We start from the raw sequence: 23920 nt of genomic DNA on the forward strand, positions 1-23920 counted from the left end.
GATGTAATTGTGCCCACGTATAGAAGCATGTTTGGCGTGGGCGACACATGCCACTGAAGTTCTCTGTGTGCTCGTCTCTCTGCGATTGGGGAATCATTCCTGGTGGCGGCGCTCGGATATTTGCATACGCGATGAATCGAGGCCTATCTCGGTGGCCGTGCCTGACGCACGGGCTGAAATATACTCAGCAGGTGACAGGCAAACATATGCCTCAAATGCCATGGGGTCCTGAAGCCGGATCATCTCCAAAGGCTAACTGGCAGGTCTAAGTAGGGACGGCATTAATACATATTATTCACAAAGAGCATGATTGAACAGAAAAATGTGCCCGGCGTGTACCCAGCTGCTTTGTTGGCACACAGCTCAGCCTCTGCCTGGGTTTCAAGACTGAGCTTGGATTTAGCCATGCATTCACTGAATTCCCCATGCAGCTCTTATTCATTCATTCAGGCGAAGGCCGGGCTGCACCAACAAAATGGTATCTGTGTGTGTGTGAGAAAGAGTGTGTGCATTTGTGCCAATTCCGGAATAGTTTTGTAAATCGCAGCAAATTCAGATTTTTGACAAGTATATACAGTATTATTACTCATACATTCAATGGATGTCCTTTAAAAGGGCCTTTTTAAGCCTTATTTATTAAATTATTGTCAAGCTGTTTTTCACACACACATGCCACCAGTATGAACAGTGAATTTCCCAGGAAAATTATGCCTTTGACCTCTCACTTTAGAGTGCTGTCACACCACCCCTCTGTGGACGTTTCTATTCATCCCGGTGAGCTCGGTTCTAACAGTTCCACACTTTTCATTTCATGTCAACCACGCTTCATTTGTGCGTTCGTTTTGACACGTCTTGGTTGATGCAAACCGAGATTAAACGCGTTTCCTGTCTGCAGCCGGGCACAGTGAGACGCACTCGTTGATGTTCTCGCCTGCTGCTGAGTATATTTGCTTGCCATTTACATTCATAAACATGTATGGATACATAGCTTGCCCCCGGCCATCAGCAGGTCAGCAGGTGCTTCTGGGCTCACCAGATGTCTCTGGCTGCTTCAAACAGTGAGTGTGATGGATATAGTTAGAGATGCACCGCCCTCTAGAGGCAAACATGTGCACAGGTTTTGGTGGCGCACAGGCCCATGAAAATCTATTGGTTACTTAGTTACCATTTAACCTTACTCCAATTTTTGCTGTGTGAAAGATTCATAAACAACATTTGTTACAGTTTCAGTGGCTTAATTAGTGTCAATACGTGTCATTGAAATCAATGCATAAAAACAGTCTTTATTTGAGTAGTTTAATTTTCAGAATTAACAAGGTAGTTATTTCCATGAGACATTATTAAATTAACATTAGAAATATGTTGAAAGTGTAAATCTTAAAAACAATTACACATGTTGTACATGACACATGTGGTGCCTTTGTTATTGAACAGAATTTGCTTCCATAATATCTTAAAAGGGGCAATAATGTATCAAACATCTGTCATTTCATTTCTTATTACCGTGAAATAAAAAGGCTGTTAAAAATACAATTAAAATTATGCATTCAAACAGATTAAAGCTGATGTCACTGGTGGAAGGATATAGTCTTTGTTGAGTGATGGAGCCTGTAAATATGGAAAACGTGACACAATTGATCTAAAATTGAAGCCTAATCAGTAACAGAAGCCTGGATTCATACTCAGCAGTTGTTTCTTACCTTCACCGTTTGTCAGCTTTCGAAAAGAAATTTGACTGCAAAGCAATTCACAGGGATATCTGTCACTTATCCCGTAATATACAGCATCATGCAAACTTTATGTTACAACAGTTATGCTAACTTCTGCCATGCATCCCTTTGGCAAGCAAAGTAAACTTACATGCTGTCCTTTAAGTGGCTTGCTGTAAAAATCAGACTCCGCCGCCTGGCTTCCTCTCCGACTTTCATTCACTGCAAGACCTGGAGGGAAATTATCCAATATGCACGGCTGAACAGAGAATTGTTCAGTAAAGGAAAATAAAAGGCTCCCATTTAGTGCAAGTGAAACTCACTACATCAAAACACGGCACTGGGAATTTGATTAAATAACACTTCCCCAAGGATTAATTCCCCACTGCTGCAACCGGGACTGGAGGAACTACAAAGGCATGCAAACACGGGTTTTCTCTGTGCACACTGAGATAAGTTTTTAAAGACTCACTTGGCGTGTGATGAACGATGTTGATTTTATCTGCGGGGAGAGAGGAGTTTGTCAGCCATTTACAGTATACAGTTTAATACAGTCATTTATAAGACGGCCACTTGCTCCAGTGTAACTTTCTCTGCGCTGCATATTATTTATCTTTATGTTAAAGCTCCAGGACGGCTGAGCTCTGTGGAGCCTCTCTGTGATGACAGCAAAGTTTAACCCGCACATCCAGGATGGAGGAATATTTACCATAGACACTGTCATCATCCTCTCTGCTGTTGATGATACTGGCTCTCAGCTGACTCAACCTGTCCTGCAGAGACAAAGATCAGTGCTTTTATATTGGACTGGCATACACAAAACATCCATTTATTTACAGTTGATGTGATTTCCATAAATTATCTGTGTTATGTTAGAAGTTTTGCAGTTCGGTCATAAATCTTGTGCTACCTTCACAGACGGCTGCTGGAAAACTGCAAATAATGTCTAAATATGCAACAACCACAGCAGTATGAAATTGTGAACATAATGTAACAACATATATTTTAGGAACAAGATGCATTTAAAAGAGTGTATTCCTTTCATTGTTTCACGACGTTTGTTGCTAAAAACATTAACAATGGAGCAGCTAAACAGACTTAAGCCATCATTAATTTTCATATTCACAGCTGTGTTCTCCCGACTGCGATGTTTCTAAATGTGTTCCATGAAAAAGGTCCACCAACACAAGTGGAAGCTTGTCCTGCCGTTCATCCTCTCTGTCTGCTCCAACGACTCCTGTCATTCCCACCTCGACCAGCAGGTGTCCTCGGCTCTTCCCAACACCATTCCCCAATCCCCTGCCTGCACACCTGTCCCTCATTCCCATAATTACCCGCATGCTACCTATATTGGCCCACTTGCTTGTTGATATTCATGTTGTCTGGTTTTCAGGTTCATGCAACAGAAATACATATCTTAATATAAATGCTAATATCTTTGTCCTGAGAGATTTGTTTTTATATATATATTTTAAATAGTGCTTGTGTGAACAGGGTTTCTTTTACAACGAAGGAGGAACGTTTTCCAAAAATCAGTCATTAAAGGTAGTGAAAACAACACTTGAGTCATTGGCTGACAAAGACACTGTAGTCGAAGATGACCAATCAACAGAACAGAATGCAATCGTATTTTCCCCTTTTGTGCTTTGCAAATCTCTCCTGATGGGCCCGTCCAAGAATTGAGGCTAAGCCAAGCTTTTACGCTAAGGTAGATGCTTTCTTCTGCCATCAGGCTCTGTTGTGAGTATTGTTGCAGGCTGGCGTGGCATGAGCAACAGATGGTCATAGTTTTATTAGGGTTTGGTCCTGCATGCTTCTTCACTCCAAGACCAGTGTGAGTGTGATCACAGTGTGCGACAGTCCTACCTGCTGGGTGGCGTCCGCGCCCTTCTGAACCCGCTGCCAGTCCCCGAAGCGCTCCAGGGCCCCGTCCACACTGAGTGAACCTGCCTTCACCCTCTGCTGGAGCTCGATGAGCTGCTGGAGCCCGTGCGTCGGGCTGGCCTCGAAGGTATCATAGGTGCAAGAGGTTCTGTCTTCTCGCCCACGTGCTGCAATGTAGAACAGCTCAATAAAGATGTATGCTGCTTTGGTAAGAAAGGAGGAAAACACCACAATAATCACCACAGGACGAGCTGGGTTTCATATTTGATATAAATTAAACTGTTCGTTCCTGTTTTGAATTCGAGAAATGAGAAAAGACGGGATGAACGCACTCCAGATGGCATTAATAGAGGGGATTGGTTGGTAATGTGATTTTGCCCAGCACATCTGTAATGGCAGTGAGTCATGAGGTGATGGTGGTAAGTAATTTTCTGGGTGACTGTGATGATCTCAGGATCTGTCACTCAGTGTCACCACCAGCACAGCTGAGCAGAAAAACGGCTTTCTATCTCTGCAGGTGCTCTCTTACAGCAGCTCCTCGCCTCTTTCACACTCGAGTTTCGTCTCATCTTCTTGGCGCCCAAATGTGTTTAAATGTGCTACCTGCATTTTTGAATGCTTGTTGGTGAGCCCATTACTGCTGCGACGACTTCTTTCCCTGTGGCGATCGCTGCCATTTGAATTCATTTAACAAAACGCAAGTGATCAAAGAGTGTCAGCGTTAAGTGACATCAGCCGGCAGGTAATTTCAAAAGGCAATCATGAGAGAGAAGTCAGCAAAAAATCACTGGCACAGTGAAAGTCCTGCTGTTAGGAGTAAAAACAGAATTACAATCTGCGGATATTGAAGTGATTCTAGTAATTCTGTGCAGAAAGGGGAAATAAAGGCCCATTTTTGGAGACAGTGCAAGCAGAAATAAATGGCAATTGCCACTCATTCTCACATTTTGAGATTATTGATACATGCTCCAAAATTGAAAACTGCAGTGGCCTTTTTGTGCATGAACAATAAAGCCAAACCCCAGCTCGAGAAGAGAGTGATGATTCAAGCCTCCTGTCATTAATATGCAGATGAAAACTCTCAAGTCTGACAAAATAGGTGCATCCTGGTGGCCTAGTGGTTAAGACACATACCATATTACCACTGTCCCCAGTTTGATTCCCACTGAGGCCTTGGTTGCATGTCACACCCTGCTCTATTTCCTGTCTAACGGAGACATTTAGCTTTTGAAGCTTTATCCCCTCCTGGTTCTCTCTCATGTGAGTTCTCCAGCATTTCAAATGTGACATGAATTGATGAGCATTTTTCTAGTGAGACGCACATCAGCTGACACTCACCTTGTTTAGTGGGAAGTGAGTACAGATCAGCATCGGCCTGCGGCGTCTTCTTCTTCTGGAACACTGGAGACACAAAGTACCTTAGCATTAGCATTTATTCAACAACCAATACCATGTATATTTTCCTATAATTTTATTCTTAGAGAACTGAAAACATTGCAAGGCTGCTCCAAGCCAGAGCTGATTGTTAAAAATGTTTGTGCTCCTGCATTTTTGCAAATCTTCCACAAGATGGCGCCATACCCTAAACCTACAAACAGCCCATCCACGGTGGAAACCTGAACGTGAGCATCCAGCAGGGAAAGGGACCTTCAGAAAAATACTAATATGATAGAATCTAAACATCTGTGAAATGACACATATCCTGCTTTGTTATTCCAGATCTTATATCTGGGTCTCTCTTGGAGAAAGACCCACACGTTCACCTCTGGGTTGACTCAGATGCCCCTGGATGACGCTTTTGGTTTGGTAGTGAGCACTCAGAATGAAAGGCTACACTGTTTAGCCGTCAGAGGCGGAGGGGCTGCGGTGACCAACACTGGATTAGAATTCAACATCCACACCCTGCAGGATAATCCCACCGCTCACTACCTCCTCCATGACGGCGTCTCTCTTTTCCACTTCATGTTCAAACACGGCCTCTCTTCTTCTGCCGTGCTCATAACGCAGGCCTGGCTTTATGGCTTTATTCAAAATGAAACTGCAAGTGAAGTGCCGCGGAGGATCTGTCACATGACTGTAGCTATTACTTTGCCTCGCTTTGGAGTGCGTACATTGCTCTCCATGTAGTTTACACGCCCGGTAATTCCTCTCTGTAGGATTGAATTTCAATCACATTTCATAGCATTTCAGTCTCATTGAGCTCGAGACATTGCCGCTAACAAAAGAAAACTCCTCATTATTTCCACTTGTGCACTGGTCTCCGGGCTCCTCGCCTAATCCTCCACCAAGCCTCATCTCTCCTCTCACATCTTTCACTGCGGCAGTGGGAGTGAGGAGCAAAATGTGATCCTTGTGTGGTTTGAAGCTCCGCTGTCTCAATGGATGGAAACCTCAAAATCCCTCTCCTTTCTCTCGTGCGCTCTGGGGACAAGGACGATGGAAAACATGTGTAATGACTTATTCTGGCTGACTTGGCCTTGGTCTGGCCAAGATTGGTTGCAGATGGCAGCCCAGTAGTTCCCTCTCCGTTACTGAGGGGATGGTTGGGATGCAGGGAGTTCAGTGGAGCACTCAATTTCTTTTTTGCTACGTAAGTCCCACTGGGCAGAGGGCTGGTTTACTGGATACGAGCAAGCTCAATAAAAAGCTGCATAATGGGGAGAGGGTGCACAGTTGTTAGCATTTTTTGTGTGTTTTGAATGCCCAAGTGGTAGTTAGTGAGGGCCGAGTGTAACATTAGCTTTGGGAGTGACAATTAATTGAGGATGCATGTGTGCATGTTTGCACTTGCAAGATGAAACAGAGAAGTCGCAGCTGTTTTAATGATTTATAAGCCTTAATAATACCAGTCACTTTTGGATGTTTCATCTTCATGAAATATTCACACTGCTGAAATTGAACAGTTAGGGACTGTGGGCTCTTGATGCAGGCAAATGGGCCTCTCTCTTTCCTGGCTTTTGTTTGTTTTGCAGCGGGGAGCAACCATGTTCTTGCGGTTTATGGGATCAAAACAAACTGCATCGCAAAATAAAAAGCCTCTCCGCTCTATTCAGCAGCACTCCACTGACAATGGCAATGCACATTCCAGGCACTTCCTCCCTCCCACATTAACTCCCAAACTCCCCTTCACATACTGTGCATAACTCAGTGTTGTTTTTTTGCTCCAAAATCAGCTCCATCACATCTGAGATTTTTAGAAGAAAGAAGGGGGCGAAGGACGCAGCGAAGGAGTAACTGGTTATTGTGAGGTACCTTTAGCGATGTAAGGGGTTTTGTCCTCCTTCACCTGGGTGCTCTCAGGCCGCGGTGTGGGTGCTGGTGGGCGATTGGCAATGGCCACTGCTTTAGTTGAGTTCAGGATGGTGTCATACTCATCATTCACTCCCAGTGGTGCGTAGATATCCTCATCCGCCTCCTCCTCTCCACCCTCTCCCTCTTGCTTTTTGTGTGCATCTGTGGTGGAGGGAGTGCCTAATGCACAAAGTGTTTACTGTACTATTGCCTGAGTGTCATGATGAAGTTCTGCATGCTGTTTTTGCTACTGTCATTTCACAGCTAATCGGAAGCAGCGCGACATGGTGCGCCCATCAGCGAGGGGAAAATATTCAGTGGTCGGAAATGAACAGCAACCCAGCATAATGATGCGCTGGGAAAAAAAACAAAACAATTCCATTACCGGCTTTCCTTTGTCCTCCTTCCACTTCCCATCAGTCCTTCACTCACCTGCGGTGCACATCATTTCGTACACGCTGGCATCGCCATTGTCCTCGCCCGAGTTGAATACTTTCTGCAACAACAGAGCATGAAGAGATGCATTTTGTGGCTCATCCAAATCACAAAGAAACAGCTCAACAGAAGCAATTTAGAATTCAAGGAAAGAAATGTCTAATCTGTTATGTTGAAGGCTGCCTTTTGCTATGTAACAATGGATTTTTTTTTGTCTCAGAGCTCATACATGTTTGACAAAACCCAAAACAATGCTGGCCTGTGATTTTGCTATGAATGTGAATCTCTCCTTGGCTTCCTCGCTACGTCCGTCCTGTCAGCTCATTTTCTCACCTGTATCCTCCTTCCAAGGCACAATGATGCAACATAAAAGCTAAGATGTTTATCCACTTCATAGGTTCTGTCACACAATATAGGCTGATATCTGCCTCCGTGCCTCGCTTTAATATTCAGCGTTTTCGTGCCAGATGTGACAAATGTCCAGATTATCAAATGAGGTTTCTCGCTGCATCTGTTAGGACTTCACTTGTGGAAAAGGCAATTTCAGGGCTGTAACAGGAACTGGAGAGGTGTGCTGTAACAGAAAGCAGTTTTCCCTCTGACAGCAAAGCTGCCGCGGAGTCGGCCTGTTTGCTAATAGCATGCTGAGGGACAGACAGGGGTATGATCAGGGTAATTATGAAATCAGACAATCTTCCCCTTTCAGTCCAAACATATCATTTAGTGAGCAATTCAAGACCCTTGGGTTGATATTTAGACTGCATCTGTTATTAGACTGAGATACGGATATTAATTTACTGCCATATTTCAACTTCTGATGGAGATGTGAAGAACTGAGGAGTTGCATCATTAATTTTGAAATAACTGAGAGTAAAAAGCTGCTTCCTCAGAGTATTTATTTTGAGAGAGAACCAAGAAAGAAGGATGTGCAATCACAGCCGTGTATTTTGAATCAAGTAAACGGTATTTTTTGCTATTTATGAAAACAGCTGCTGAGTTGCATTGTAGATTTGGCATCCAAACAGATTCTGGTATATAAATGATAAAGCTTTAAGATTACATTTGATTCCTCTGCCAGTTATATTCTGAAAATCCCACAGCAAAAATATACTGTCAATATATGCAGAATATATGAGATACAGCTCACTTTGATCAAGATATCCTCCATATCACCTGCCACGCTCTGTGTTCGGTTTCCAAGCAACACAGCCACTCATGACTCAATTACAATATTAAACTGTTCCTAGTACTGCAAATTACTTATTGGCTGCCATGAATGCATGACTTAACAGTGGAGGTTCATAACAGGCCCAACAGGTAGAAAGGACGGGTTAATTACCACCGCAGCTTGAACATTGAATTATAATAGTTGGATGCTGTGCTTAAGCACTGAGTGGTATTTTCAAAGGTAATTTCTGGACAGGGGAGGGGGTATTTATTTACTAACCACAAACGCTAAATTATTTTACAGATATCTGAAACTGCAGGAGCTCCGGGCATTCCAGACAAATTCAGTTTCTCCTCCACAATCCAAGCAGCGGTGCTTCAGACAAAACAGCAGGCATGATTGTGTTAGAGGGAGAATAAATCTCAAGGAAAACCTGGTTTAGGATAAGGAGTGTAAATCTGTTTTCAGCAGCTGAAATGGTCAATTCGCAGGCCGGCCAGTCTTGGCTCTTGGTGCCAGCATGCTGGCTGTCTTTTGACACAGTGGTTTCAGGATAAGAGCGCTTGATGCACGGCAGATTGCAGAGTGTAACACTGAACCCATCACTTAAGTGCCGTGCAGACGAAATCTGTCCAATTTATTTTTTGGCGTGAGAAAATAAGCGGTCGGCTCAGCAGCCAAAGAAACACTTCACACTTCTGTAAAACGGCATATACTCTGTGAAGTGCTACCTTCATGGTTTTCTTTTGACATGAGACCAATCATGTATTATAGTTAACTATTATAAGAATCTACCACTATGCTAGCAGCTGCACTTAAAGACTGTGGTGCTTTGAGCTAAATGCTAATGACAGTATACTCACAATGTTAGCATGCTAATATTTAGCAGGTCTAATGTTTGCGATGCTGCTGACTAATAGTTTAGCATGTTAGGATGCTAGCATTTCCTAATTAGCACTGAAAACAAAGTGCAGCCGAACCATTAATGTCAACCTCATGGTGGCGCTAGAGGAAAAGTCTGTGGGATTCATCATCTGGGAAACATGAATGTCTGTATTAAAAAAAAAATACTATGACAATCAATCTGGTGTTGATGTTGGTATATTTTACTGGATAACCTGAGGGGGTGCTAGCATAGCTAAAAACTGACTAGCAGTCCTGCTGTGCATATGCAACATCCTGTAAAGTGTGAAGGATGAAAGCAGTTTTTTCAGAATGAGGGGGACTGTTAGCATTCAAATGATAAACAAATCTCAGGAGATTGTGGATAATGACTGTGCAGCTACATACCAAACAAACACAACATGCAAAATAAGGTCAGTGGAATCAACAAATCCCTGGAATCGAGTGTCGGACGTCACCTAATTTGGTTGTCCTGCATTTGGATAGGACTATATTGTGCACAAACACAGCACATAAATAGGCCTTTGTAGTCTTTGGAGGACCATGCAGAGTCAAGCTAATTTGTATTTATTGAGCTCTGCTCTACTTCTGAGAGCACACACTGAAATCTTGGTAGGAGCGCAGAGTCTATCCAAATGCCAAGTGACACTCAGCCAAATTTGTGACCCAGTATTAAAATATTAAATAAGGACAATGTGTGTTTGTGTTAGTCATTACCATGAGCAGGCACAATATTGCAGTCTGAGGACGTAAACATCATAGATAACTGCAGAGCATTTTCTATATTTGTATTCTAGTTATACTCTCCCTGAATAATTCAGCTTTCCCCTCTGGAGCAGTTCACAGCTAATTAACAAAGAAGTGTGGTGCCAGGGCAGACTAGTGGATCTGACTCAGGCCCTGTGAGTGATTCAGCCTGTTTATGAAGCAGGGGACCGATCCATCCAGGGTTTATTGACAGAGCGCTGCTACCCTGACGCCCAAATCACTGATGCATCATGGGTTGATTAATTGGAGGTGGGGGAATCACCGCAGATGAGTTAATGAAACTGCCCTGCAAAAGTAGGAGCAAGAACAAAACCCCGCCCCCTGCTGACTCTTGTACTTTCTCAAACGCACCTCACAAGTATGGTATGTGCAGTTTTAGCTGTCAATATGAATTTGAATTAACACTAGAAGAAATGTGATGCCGAGTCTGTTTGTTTTGTTACATCTACAGGCTTGTTGAAGTTCCTGCTGGAGAACCCTGGTTGGCTCTCCTGTTCCCCTGCTGGCTCAGCTGACTCACTGCAGGCTCACAGCGAGCACTTTGACTGGCTAGAGCAGCGTGATCAAACCTTGCTCCATCTGCAGTCACTCTCAATTAGCAGTGCTGCTAGGGGGATAAACACATTTGCAACAGCTGTTGGAGTGTCTAAATTTCCCTAGAGGTGGAATTCTCTATAGGTTGAACCGTCAGAGCCATCAAAGAAGGTAAAAATTTGTCAGTATTATAAGCATGCTGTCTGTTATATCCTAATACACTGAAAGACTGGACGCAGTGGAAAACAGCTAGCCTGGCTGTGTCCAAAGATAACAAACCTGCCCAGCCGCACCTCTTAGCTCACTGATTAACATGTTATATCTGGTTTGTTTAAGCCATATACAGAGCAAAGAGTGAAAACAAAAATTGGTTATTTAACAGGTGACAGACTATTTCCTGGCTGGGAACAGTGACTTCCTGGAGTCTGCACCCGTTGCCTGGCAACCTCACACCAACAACCAAACAGGAAGTTACTGTACCAGGCTAGCTGTTTCCTAGTTCCCACTCTTTATGCTAATCTAAACTAACCAGCTGTTGTGGCGAGCAATGTTCGCTGTGCAGATATGATTGTATCAATCCTCTCATCTGGCCCTCAGCAAGAAAGCAAATGCATACATTTCCTCAAATGTTAAATTGGTGTTAAAAAAAGGATTTCTTCCTTAAAAAGGGATCATGGTCAAGTAAAAATGTTTGTTTCTTGCATTGTGTGCAGCTGTGTTTGCAGAACACATTTGCCATTTTCAGGCTGGCATCTTGGCTATATCACTGGATGCAACATGTCTTTTTCATCATGATAATGTCCTCACTGGCTAATGAAATTAACATTGGAAAAAAACATGATGCTAGTGTCCTCCTCCAGGTTTATCAAATAAAGGGATGTGCATGCATGTAAGAGAGCTATTAAATTTGGACTGTAGCGAGCGTGCTGCCCTTGTGTTACTGTATCTACACGGTGCAATGGGAAGTTGAGCAGGAAGAGGCTTTCCATATTAATATGGGGAAATGGCAGCCATTAGGCAAGAAAATCTCGACATTAGTGGCTGCATTAATTGTCTGAATGTATGCAGACGACCTGCGCTTTGAGCCACTGTGCATGCATGAACAAACACAGCCTTTCTAGTCTCTGTGGGGGGGGTTACATCAATCCACTGCCATGAGCTGGATGAAAAGATATCAGTAAGTAGGGAGTGAGGTCACCCCTGACATACAGGTCAGTTTCCCTGCACTCGGCCTTCCTATCCCCTCCATTCTGTTCATTATTGATAAAGCACCACTCACTCGCAGTCCTAACACTGTGTTGCCGTTAGAAAGAGCATTCCTGAGTGCTGCACTGCATCCCCTGGCTGTGAGATCTCAAGGAAGGGGAACTGTGTTGTTTTCCTCTGCTCTCAGCAGGCAACTGAGAGCTATGGAGATCCATTTAGGTGACATCACATCCAGCCACCTCTAGATAGACGAATAATGTCGCTGGGTGGTTTTAATTAGCTCACAAATCGCTGAACGTGAGATGCTGTCACCAGATATTGGCATTTTGAGAAATGTGTTCATTGCATGAAGGATCAATAAAGCTAAAACAATGTTTTCTAGCAAGGACAAGTCACAACTGGAGCGAGGTAGAAATGATCAACAGCCAAAGAAAGCGAAAGACAGAAAACACTGTAAACAGGGTGAGAGTGCACTTAGTTAATAAGGAAGCAGTTACCAGTGTTTCCTTCAATAAGACGTGAAGCTCTGTATGGCCGTGACTCTTGGCAATCTCAGTGGGAGTCTGTCCGTGGCGATTGGCTGTGTGCAGTGCTCGCTCAGCACCTGGACACTGCAGGAGCAGGCTGGAGACGCTCTTGAATCCATACTGGGCGGCAAAGTGGAGGAGGGATGGCACATCTGCATGGTGGAGCTCTGATGGGGATAATAGGCAGTTTTGATTAGGTGGGAGGAAAACTGACCGGACCATTTGCATTACTTCCTTTACAGGTGATAACTTGAAGTTGACCCGATGCAACGTGAGCAATCAAACACAATCAGGAGAATCAAAGACAGCTTGGAGGCACTTATTGACCAGTTTGTCATGGGAACATCTCCCTGTGCCCTTTTTAGCAGAGTTAAGGATCAATCCCAGTAGCTGATGAAGCCATCAATCTGCCACATAACGAGCCAAGAAATAATGGAGGGCTTCCAAACATGGTGGATAATGTGCATCATGCAACAGGAATACACTCCAACTGTGAGAAGTATCTTCAATCCACACTGTTGCATGAACGCATGCTCAGAGAGAAAGCAGTGAATTTAATGAACAGATTGTTGTGATAATGTAGTTGCAGAAATGCTGGTAGTGTCTTGTATTGAACCTCTCTTATATTGATCATCACCTGTTACAACAATGGCATGGTATTAATTAGTAGATCTGCAGCAACTGAAGAGCAAGTGCCTATACCTTGTACCTGTTCATACTGCAATGAAATATTTATTTTTTTACACTAGTCAGCAAATTGTTTGAGATGCTTATGTATCCCTGAGAGTTCAAATATAATTTAAAGAAAGTTCTGAGTAAGCAATCGTACAGCGCTGTACCTCTTTCAGGTGTGTTTTCACTCTGCAGTCCCTGAAAGCCTCCGGTGGGCATCCCCTCCAGCAGCATGGAGGACAGCTTCTGATCCAGCTTCTCCACAGAGGACTCCTGGAGAGCCTGAAATACAGAGAGGCAGACAAGTCGCAAGCAGACCACATTATTTTTTTTGAGCCAAGGGAAAAAAACAAATCTTATTAAATTTGATTTTGGTGAAAACACAAAAGCAGCGCCTAAAATCGCACAGGAGTGTTTGGATCATGTAGTGAAATGCAGCCTACAGAGGCGCAACAAAGATGCCAGGTCGAATTAGAGTCCAGTCATGTCCAGTTCAGACTTTTAGTTTGAAATCATCTTGGCAAATCCTTCTTTTGGCTTTGCTCAACTTTGCCTCTTCAGCAAAAGAGACCTAATCAGATCAAGTGTTCATGGCCAAAAGAGGGCTGAAACCTGCCGTCCCTTCATTTCCAGAGAGGAGACGGTAAACAGTGACGCACATAAACATCAGCAGAAATGAGCTGATTCAATTCATCTTCTGTTTTTCCTCTGCTTTCTAATAGCTTGAAGTGGATCGATTATAAGCGGTGGTTTGGGGCGGCGATTGACTAATTTCTGTAACTGGGTTATGTAACGATGAGTCACTAAGTAACATAACACATTCAAAGTGCATCAGGAGAGTTACTTTTATTGAGGAGAGAGAGACAGAATAGCACAGAATTCAAATGTATTTCCTACATTACTAAATGAATGACTGATGCACTGATGAATACTTTAATGATATGTTTCTTTTTACAGCGCAGTCTTCATCAAACAAAGAAGAAACAAAGAAATATTCAGCTACATTTTGATTGCAGTGTTGTTGTTGAAAAGCGTGGCTGAGATGCCAGCCAGTCTGCAACTGCAGTTGACCAAGGTCTCCAGACTATGTTTTCATAAAGAAAAATAATTTGGTGAAGCACTTGCATTAAATCGGGGGACTGACAACAAACAGATTAAACAAGAATGGTCAAAATTAAGGCAGCTGAGTCCAAGATGTCCTAACTTTTAGTCCCTGATATGTATCATGCAAAATAATAAAAAAAAAACACTCAAGCCATTTCCCATAATGCATTTCAATTTTTTTTTCGACCCTCCCTGTGGAGTCTAAAACACACAGTTTTAGACAAACTAAAACAAACCCAAACTAACCCTGATGACATCATCATGGGAGAAGGGCACGTGATGATTACCTGACACATGAACTCTACAGGGTCTGCTGCCCTCGCCAGAAGGCAGGTTATCTCCTCCATGTTGCTGTAGTACTGCAGCTGTGCCTTGCTCAGTGGCACTCCGTTGTTATACACAGTCACACTTACGTTCCCTGCTGGAAAATCTGCAACAGAAAACAAAAGAGAATATTTTTGACTAAAGGTTTTATTGTTAATCATACATTGTTCATTTCTTAGTCTTTTGCTCACCTGGGGCATTGATGCACAGGATCCGCTCATTCCAGCGGACAGGCCTCACCCTCAGCTCCTGGTTCTCACCGGCGAACTCAACCTCGGCGTCGCTGTCGGCCGCCTCGTTTTTCAAAAGTATGAACAGCTCCGTAGAACTCTTCCAAACAGACAGTACAGTGAACTGCAGTGTAATAAATGACGCTTTATGACAAAAACAGAAATGGCTCGCTAACTGACTCGATGAGCATCTCACCCCGCACAGAACCCTGGAAGGAACGACCTCAATGTTCGGCCTGACGCTGGGAGCTCCAGTTGACTGCGTCTGTTCCGCCCTGTGCTCTGCTCCTGATAGTTTACGTGCCGCTGGGTTGACGTTTGCCGCTGGGGCTGACAGACCTACAAGAGATGGGACGTTGAGCCTCATGCTGAATCATGCACCAGTGATGTTTACAAAATGGGTTTCAGATACCGCAGGTGCAGGTTTAGTCCTGCTAGAGACGTGACTTCAGGGATGACAATATCTCAGCTACTAAAAGATGCATTGCCATGAAAGTTTTGCAGACATTCATGGTGTCCAGAGGGTGAAGCCCACTGATTTGGTAGCCCTTTAACTTTTCCTTTAGCAACACCACCGCATTTGGATTTGAGTGAAATGTCTGAACAACAGCTATAAAACTGCTTAAAATATTAATTCGCACATTCAAGTCCTCTCAGGATGTAGTGTAATATCTTGGTGATTCCTTAACTTTTCATCCTAGCGTCATCATCATGTCAAAAATCCTGATGATGTATGAAGAAACACCTGCAAGACTAAAGGCATTCCCATCATCCTCAGCTGTAGCCGACTAGCTAATGCTAGCATGCTAGCACACAAAAGTAAGACGGTGAAAAAGGTTAACAGTTCAGCTGCCTAGCATGATAACATTGTCAAACATTGTCATTGTGAGCATGTTAGCACGCCTTTAGCTCAACACACCATTGTACCTCAGTAGCCTCACAGAGCCTCTAGCATGGCTATCTTTGTCCTATCCAAAACAAATAAGGTTGCATTACATTAAGCTCTGGTATACACTGACATTATTAGTGATTCAAATAGAAAATAGACCTACAAAACAGCTTTCATTTGCATTAGTGGTGGCTCACTTTAACAAGAGGAACCAATCGTGGAGTGCACTTTCTTCCCCTGAGTACACTTAAGCTACATGTCTGTTGCCTGTGTGCTAACAAACAAACAGCATCATCCTGTATGAACAGGGAAGGCACTTGTGGGTTAAAATATAACCGTTCGTGGGATCCTGGTCTGAGCCACTTCACTGTATCAGTGCAATGAAGTGATGCAGAGTGCACTTGAATTTGCATGGCTCGCGATGAGTAGTCAGCGGTGGCCAAAGAGGAAAGACTGGCTATTTGCATCAGTTGTTCCTCCTGCATGCACACACACACACACACACACACACACCTGTTTAAATACAAGCCCCTTCCTCCGCTTTATGAATTCATATCAATAGTGTAATTAGGAAAAACAGGGAAGGAGGCAGAGGATAATTGGCAGGGCAGACGAGGACATGCAAGAGATGCACACGGTTTCACCAAAGATGGCAGCTGGTGCTAAAAAATATTGGCTGTCAATCTTCAGTGCACACAATTCTTCTCAAAAAGTCGGTAAACAGGTTTCCAAGCTGCTGCTCAGGCGCTCTCACAAATAATGAGCATTCTTTTCCCCTCACATTTACGGCAGGGGAACTGCAAGACCATGTGAAATTTTTCCTGGAGGAAGGGCATGTTGAAGAAGGTGATTGTGCTCTGGGTTTGCAGGACCAGGATGCACACTGAGACTAAATGTCTGTTTTACTGCCGTGCATCAGGATATTTGTTAATGGTGCTAAACAGGCTCAGACATGTTGCTTTGTCTTTTGATAAAAAACAGATTATTGGTCAGTGAGTGCCACCCAACTCCTTTTAAATACAAGTTTGACTCCAATAATGAATTAAATTTATCACTATATTAGAGTTTCTGTGGGTATTTTAATGCATATTCTAAAAAAAGTACTATAAACATTAAAATTCTGTTGGAAACTCGGATTGCAGAGGAGCTCCTCAGTCAATTATACAAATAATTTAATATCACAGCTAATTAATTCTGCAGAAATTGGTGGAATAATGTGTAGGAGAATTTATTTTGCACTTTTACCTTCCTTTCTATAATACATAAAATCTAGTATACTAATTCATATATAGCCAAAATTAGCAATAGGTGATCACTGGGGGTCCACATAAAAGTTTTTAAAAAAGTCAATGTCATACCTTTTTTCACAATATCAGTCACAGTGGACAGGTACTCATCAGCATCCTGTTCACTGGATATCTGCAGGCACTCGTCGCCATTCAGGGGCACCAGCTCCAGCAGTGGGGTCAGACTCTCCACCCCGCACAGCAGCACGACCACATGAGCTGCAGGACTCAGCACACGGGCCAGGAAGAAGCGCCGCATCTGGCACAGACCCTCCAGCATGCCCTTGGAAAGGATCAGGAGCTTGCAGGTAAACGAGGCCAGCCTGAGGAAGTCGTCCCGCCGACTGGACGCTGTGGCAATGTCATAGCAGCAGATCCCAGCCTCTGAGATATGACCATTGAAGACCGAGTGCAGGTATGTGGCCCATTGCTCTGCCTCTGTCTCATAGATGATTAACAGCTCCTCAGCTACAAGAAGAAGGCATATTTTGTTCAAGAACTCTCTGACTTTAGTAGTTCCCTGTACCTTAATGTTACATTTATGCTGCTTAAGATATATTTATAGCAAAAGAAATCTTTCTGCAACTGAACTACCCTGTAGAGAAATACTTTAGGTGTCACATTCAGTGCAGCGTATTAACATCTAACTTGAGGATGTTGCTTTGACAAATACAAAAACAACCAAGAGCATTGCTCTGAGCATTGCAACCAGCCATAAATCAGCAAAACTTGCATATTAAAGTAATTAATCATTTTCATTAGCCCATTAAAAAGTTATGTAATGATGAATTAATGAATAAATAATGCCAAGCCACGGCTTACCTGTCTGGCTCATAGCTATAGTTCTGTTTGTCTGCAGGTCTTACTTCACAGTGACATGGAAAACAGCGCTGCTATTGTCAGGAGGAGCTCAGATAAGACTGAGTTTCCTGCTACGCCAAAGTGGACAAATGAGGCCATTTTTTTAAGTGAGCATAAAGCCCCTGTTCCGTGCTCTGGTGACAAGGAATGAGGATGTGCATATGAGGTTTTGTTTTTTCGAAAAGAACTTTGCCACAGCATCAGTTCGGGAGAAGCAATTCCAAGTAATTTAGTCAGTGGAAATAAATGTGCTGCATGCGATTTTAATGTGGTGGAAATTTCCCAAAACCAATTATGAGATTTGGACATGGGCTAATTTAGTTTTGCTGTCAACATGTTACTGGTACAGGCACACCAAACCTGGTATGCAAAATGGGTAATTATAAAAAAGAAAAAAACATAAAAAGCCAATGTCTAGATAATGTTTCTTCACTGAAGAACTGAAGAGTGCAGCATAGTAAGATCACAAAACGTTACTGTTTGTATAATTATGGTGTTTTTCAGTGTGAAAAGCTAACTTTGGGTGGAGAATTTTTGAGTTATGGCTTATATATAACTTTTTATATTTTCATGGAATAAGAACTACCAAAGCTACAGTGGAGGCAGTCTAAACTGAAACTTAAAAATAGCAACAGAAAAACACATGCAAAATAACAAATATTTAAAAACTGTTTCACTATGTGTGTATGTCGGTCAGGGATAAAAGTACAGCAAAAAAATACACACAAAGGTCATTAAAGCAGACAGCAAGTGATCAGAGAGTGAAGAACTTGAATCAAAGACTTGACCAGAATTAAACTCTGCAGAGTCATCGGTGCAAAGCAGAGGACTAGAACCTGAGGCGTGTTAAAGCTAATGATCTGGCGTGAATGTCTTCTCTACAGGCAGAGACAAAAAGGCAGCGGTATGTTTTGACCTGCCATGCACACACACACAGCCCCACTTTGAGAGAGATATAAAACTCAGGGCTTCATTAACTGCCTCCACCTGCCAAACAACTGACTCATACCACACCAGTGTCTCACTAAGTGCCGTTTGCCACCAGTCATTTCCTTTGAGCAGCAGTGGGGTAACTGAAATGGACTAATGTTGAGAAAATGAGCAGGTGAAAGGTGAGGGCTCCTTCATGCAAATCGCCAGCGCTGTGAACCCAGTGACTCATCGATGGCAGATCATTCTGTTCCCGCGCCTGCAGATCGACACACTTTCACTCACATTCTCTGTATGACTACCCTGGTCTCACCACAAAGACGCGAAATCCTCCTCTGGATCTGCCGCGAGTTCAGCTGGACCAAACACGTCCTCTGTGGCAGACAACAAAGCTGTCAAAGCCAGCTACTTTTCCATAACCAGTGACATTGAGACAAATAAAATGACTCACCGTGACCTCAATGAGATATCGTTGATGCTATCACCAATTCAAAGAAATGAGGCTGAAACTACAAGTTTGGGCCTGAGGATGGTGCTGGAGGAAAGGAAATGAAAACAGTTTATCTTCATGGGAGCATGAATACTCTCCACGGATTTTAAGGAAGTCTGTTGGTAGATTGTGAGATATCATATTGAAGAATCCAAAACAGACAGATCAGGATGATTCCCCCTCAGGGAGCGATGAAAATCCAGAGCAAATTTCATGCATATCTTTAAAGACATCTTGATGTACTGATGTATGGAAACACATTCTGGCAAAGTAGAAGGAAAAAGATGAGAAGTTAGACATAAAAATGCTCACGGCACATTGCTATTTTATACTTTTTACATCATAATTTTGCCTCACTATCTCAGTATTATTTTTACTATCTCATAATTTGGACTTTTTAATCTCAGCCATAAGTTTGACTTATTTATGCGTTGGTCTTAGAACATTTCGCCAAAAAAATGCAGTTGAAGCAGGCTAACACTGGCATATTTATACTGACCTATGTGTGTTGTCTTTATAAATAAAGAAATGACTTAAGACTTACTATGAGAATTTTTGTTTTATTTTTAGCTTTTTTCACCAGTGGAAATTAGGCATCCATACTGAGAATTTATTTACAAATATGTTTTTAAATCAAAGACAAAGATGTTATATATAGATAAGTTAAATCTGCGTTTGTGAGGACATACTTGAAAAAAAAAAACTTTCCTTGTTTTTCATCTGATCATGTTTTCATTTTTTGTGCATATACAGCGACAAATCTATCCCAAGTTATTCATGGGCGAACAGTTATTCACACCAGGCCAGATTGACACAGAAACCGCCCTTTGATGAAAGTGAATGTGCAGGCAGAGTGGCAGCCTGCCGCTCTCCACCAATGGGAAGAGTCGTGTGCGAGTTGGGGGAGGGCCGTGTGGGCGAGCATGTTTGAGTGCGCACTGCGCTCAGACAACTTGATCCAGAGTAACAGTAAATCAGACAGAGCAGCTCCTCCAGCGCCAGCAGTGAAATTGTAACCCTGTTGCAAGTATTTTTGGCCGCTGATAGGACCGAGTGAGATCACTGCGGTCTCTTTTCTCGGATAGACTCAAGAGTTGTTCGGCAAGAGCAACGCAGGGACCGTTTTCACTCTCATTTCTGCTATATCTCACTATTATATCACACTGGAAATGTCCGAAAACAAGCCGAATGATGAACCGAAGTTATCTACGACGGACAGGGTGGTGAAATGTAAGTGTGCTTTTTCATGCCACGCTGAAACGACACGCTAGCCGTCGCCCTCCGGCCAGCACGGAGCGGACTAGAAGTATTCACGGCCGTGGCGGCAGATGTATCGAAAATTGTTCGCTGGCTACGGAGGAAGAAGGGTGTTAGCCGAGCTGTGACAGCGGCGGTAAACTAGGAAGTGAGGGTAACTCCAGTTTGTGGAGCTTAGCAAGAAATATTCTCGAAAATGTGTCACATTCTGGCTGTGAGGCGTGATGCAGCCGCTTGTACGTTAACACTGTTTTCATTAGCAGGGATTAGAGGCGGCAGTGTTGACAGATGCATGATCATTTGATTCATATACACAGTGCACTGCTTTACAGTATGCATGCAGATATTGCACAACCGTTGCATTCAACCCAAGGGCGATTTTCCCTCATTTTGCATGCATCACCTAGCATAGTTTTTTACCAAAGCCTCCTTTTTTTTTCTTTTCATCATTGCATAATACTACTTGATGTCGCCTGTGCTTTGTAATCTCACATTTGGGGGGTGTTCATCGTGTGCTGCCATATGTGCTGGTTCTTCCTGCCTTCTGTGTTTACAGGTCTGACATTCCACCTTTGCAGTCGACCATAATAAATGCAATAAAGATCACAATCGAGTCGACCTATCCCTTTAACGCAGAATAGGAGCAATGTGGCCTGCCTACTTTCATTCAGTTGACATCTTATGTTGACTTGAAGGCTGTACTCCACTTGAGTTGCGGTATTAACGCCTATTTCTGCTGTGGAATATGAGCACTTGATGAAATCTGTCATGTCGGAGGACAAATCCAAAGCCTTTCCCCTGACAGCACCATGGCAGAATGTGTTTATTTGTGCTGGCTGGTTTTGATCCAGCACTAGTTGCAACCATTATCCTCTCCAGCCCCAGTCCATCACAACAGGCATGTGCAGCGATCACAGTGTGCACAAGCACAGGAGGGAATTGTTGAGTAATCTTACCAAGGCTTAGCTGCTGAGGCTCGACCAGTTGAAATGATTCGATCATCGGCGATCATTAAACATGAAGATTTTGCTGAAAAAAGGAAAGGCAACGCCACAGTGTTCAGAAGACCGTGACTGGAATCATTGACTTACGCACTACATTAAGGGCAAGCCTGAGGTCTGGCTCGCCAAGCCATATCGCAAATATAGTTCCACTTCGTTGCTTTTTTTCAGCTTAGCTTGAGCCATTTGAGACAGAAAGGGGGAAAAAAGTTTATTAAAAAGGACAACTGCAGCCATTTCTTTTATGAAGCAAGTTTGGAGCAGTTGTGCTAGGGCTTCGTTTTTGCTTAGAAAATGGGGATGAGTGTTAAAAGAGAGTCACACCGTGTCTTGGGTGCTTTTGTAATGAATATTTGAAGAGATCACCCCCCCTACAGTCTCCACCAACTTGAAGGGTAATGAAAAATACATATGACAAGGATGGGGTTTGAAAAGATTTAACAATATCGCTGGGAGATTGCATGTCTTCATGCTGTATTTTCAGTGCCTCCCTCCCTCTGCGTAGTGTCGGTCTGCTGTGGTCTTAATCAGGTTAAAATGTATTGATTAGTCATTAAAGAGGCTGTCAGGGAAGCTGAGAGCCCAATTTCATGGGCTGACTCTTAAACCTGATGTTGAGATCAACAAAGTAATTTCACTCATTATTCATTCATCAAGTTTCAAGAAGTCTGTGTTTTGGTCATGCATCAGTATTATGACAACACAGACGCTGGCTGTGTACAAAGCACCTCTGCAAAATAACTGCAGGCTATAGGTGTGAAGTAATTTGTTTTCAGCTGCCTAGTTTGCCCTGCTACAAGGTGTCAGTCTAACTTATCATAAGTGCTTTGCATCCACCTGTTTTCAAAATGCATTACCATAATGCTCCCGAACGCTGCTGCCGCATAGTAATTATTCATAAGAGTTTAATCGGCTGAGGCAGGAGGAGTTGCATGATTTTCATCGTGTTTTTAGCCCTGACAGAAATAAACTGAAACACATGACATATGAATAAGGATTATGTTGTGACTCAAATGATAATCCTGATTATTTTGTCCAATTTTTGTGGTCGTGATGTTTTTGCTGCTATTATTAGCTGCAGTGAAAGCTGTTTTCATGACTGATCAACGTGCTGATTAATCTTTGGTCCACAAAACGTCAAGAAATAGTAAAAGAATGCAAATCAAAAAAATTCCAAAACCCAAGTTTTCATACTCATATTGCTTGTTTTGTCCGAGCAACAGTCCAAAACATTTAGTTTTATATCACAGGAGTTTAGATATTAAACCTGTAAAAGAATTGATGAATAGTTTTGATTCAGGTTAACAGTTATTTTCTGCTCAAATTAGCCATTATCATGCAGAATTCATACATCAACATGTGTAGCATTTGCACCTACGACCATCTAAATTTGTAATTATTGCCTATAAACTGTTCTACAATTGAATATGGAAATATAGTCTTGCTCTACAGTCGCATATTGAATGACAGTTTGCACTGAGCCACCCTCAGTTAGATATGAAATAAAGGCAACAATCATTACTACCACCATGCGACAAAACAAAACAAGCTCGGTAATGGTGTTTTTCCGTCACCAGCTAAGAAGCAGGGCCTCCAAGCCCCCCGATGTCGCGCTGGGTCCCTCTCTATAAGTGGGGATGGATAACATCTGACATTTGACTTTTGAGGAGAGGCCTCCATGCTCAGACATGCGTGGGTTGGAGAGACGGTGGTGGTGACAGCGGCGCAATGCCAGCCACTGATCCCAGCTGGATAGCGGAGTCATTTATAGAACAGAACATTAAGTAATACCACATACTTGATCCTTGCCTTACATGTGGTCACCTCCGTACGGCCCTGCTTCATGTTCAGAATCTGGGCATCGTGTGTGGCCATCTGTGTGCCATCGCAGTGTTTCTTTCTTATCAGGTGCAAACACGGTGTAATACAGAGATATTAAGATGACCGTTTGCCAGGAGTGTTTCTCAGGGTGTTGTTGTTCTCAGAGACTAGCTTGATTTGCATGGGAATAGGATTACTGCGGGGAAGTTAAGTGATTTAACTGCTGAGGCTGTTTGTGATTTTAATCCCTTGCCAGTCTGCTGTGTCTGTATTTTAGAAAGTTGAAATTTCAGTCTGCCATATTTTAGTGAAGTCAGAAGTCCTTTGGTGTTATTAATCCTGGGCAAATCAAATTTTCAGTAATTTCATCCTTAGTTTGTTTTTGACTATAAACCAGGGGACCCTTGAAGTGAAGTGTGTGTGTGTGTGTGTGTTGGACTTCCAGTGAATGTCATGTGTGCCAGCTTGCCAGCTATGCGCTGCGCTATGAAAGATTGCAGTGGAGGGTTAACCCCACTTTCTCTCCTTTTTATTTTTAACTACTTCTGCCAGACAGTCAATTTGAATCAGGAGAGAATAATAACGTGCATTTGGTGCTCCGTGGGATGGAGACAAAGCATGCCAGATGAC

At 43.0% G+C, this 23920-nt stretch overlaps 2 protein-coding genes across 3 annotated transcripts in view; one reads left to right on the plus strand and one right to left on the minus strand.

Annotated features, from left to right (window-relative positions):
• Positions 1-1481: 1481 nt before the first annotated feature.
• Positions 1482-17790, minus strand: LOC121626808 (B-cell scaffold protein with ankyrin repeats-like). Of its 2 annotated transcripts, XM_041965493.1 has the most exons (16): positions 17753-17790; positions 17003-17398; positions 14952-15094; positions 14717-14855; positions 14489-14631; positions 13265-13379; positions 12396-12592; positions 7317-7380; positions 6846-7064; positions 4932-4994; positions 3576-3760; positions 2419-2482; positions 2182-2211; positions 1861-1940; positions 1701-1735; positions 1482-1608 (listed from the first exon to the last, which is right to left on the minus strand). In XM_041965493.1, the coding sequence occupies exons 1-15, from the start codon at positions 17763-17765 to the stop codon at positions 1703-1705; spliced, it is 1884 nt and encodes a 627-aa protein (XP_041821427.1). In that variant the 5' UTR covers positions 17766-17790; the 3' UTR covers positions 1482-1608; positions 1701-1702. The 2 variants fall into 2 exon arrangements, with proteins under 2 accessions (XP_041821427.1, XP_041821428.1); XM_041965494.1 differs by lacking the exon at positions 6846-7064.
• A 2388-nt stretch (positions 17791-20178) lies between these two features.
• LOC121626233 (serine/threonine-protein phosphatase 2B catalytic subunit alpha isoform) overlaps positions 20179-23920 on the plus strand; it is a 62661-nt gene continuing 58919 nt past the window's right edge. The window contains exon 1 of the mRNA XM_041964594.1: positions 20179-20441. Coding sequence (XP_041820528.1) covers positions 20381-20441 — 61 coding nt within the window. The 5' untranslated portion in view covers positions 20179-20380. The remainder of the gene's footprint in view (positions 20442-23920) is intronic.

Source organism: Chelmon rostratus, chromosome 23, assembly GCF_017976325.1.
Source record: "Chelmon rostratus isolate fCheRos1 chromosome 23, fCheRos1.pri, whole genome shotgun sequence".
NCBI classification, from domain to species: domain Eukaryota; kingdom Metazoa; phylum Chordata; class Actinopteri; order Chaetodontiformes; family Chaetodontidae; genus Chelmon; species Chelmon rostratus.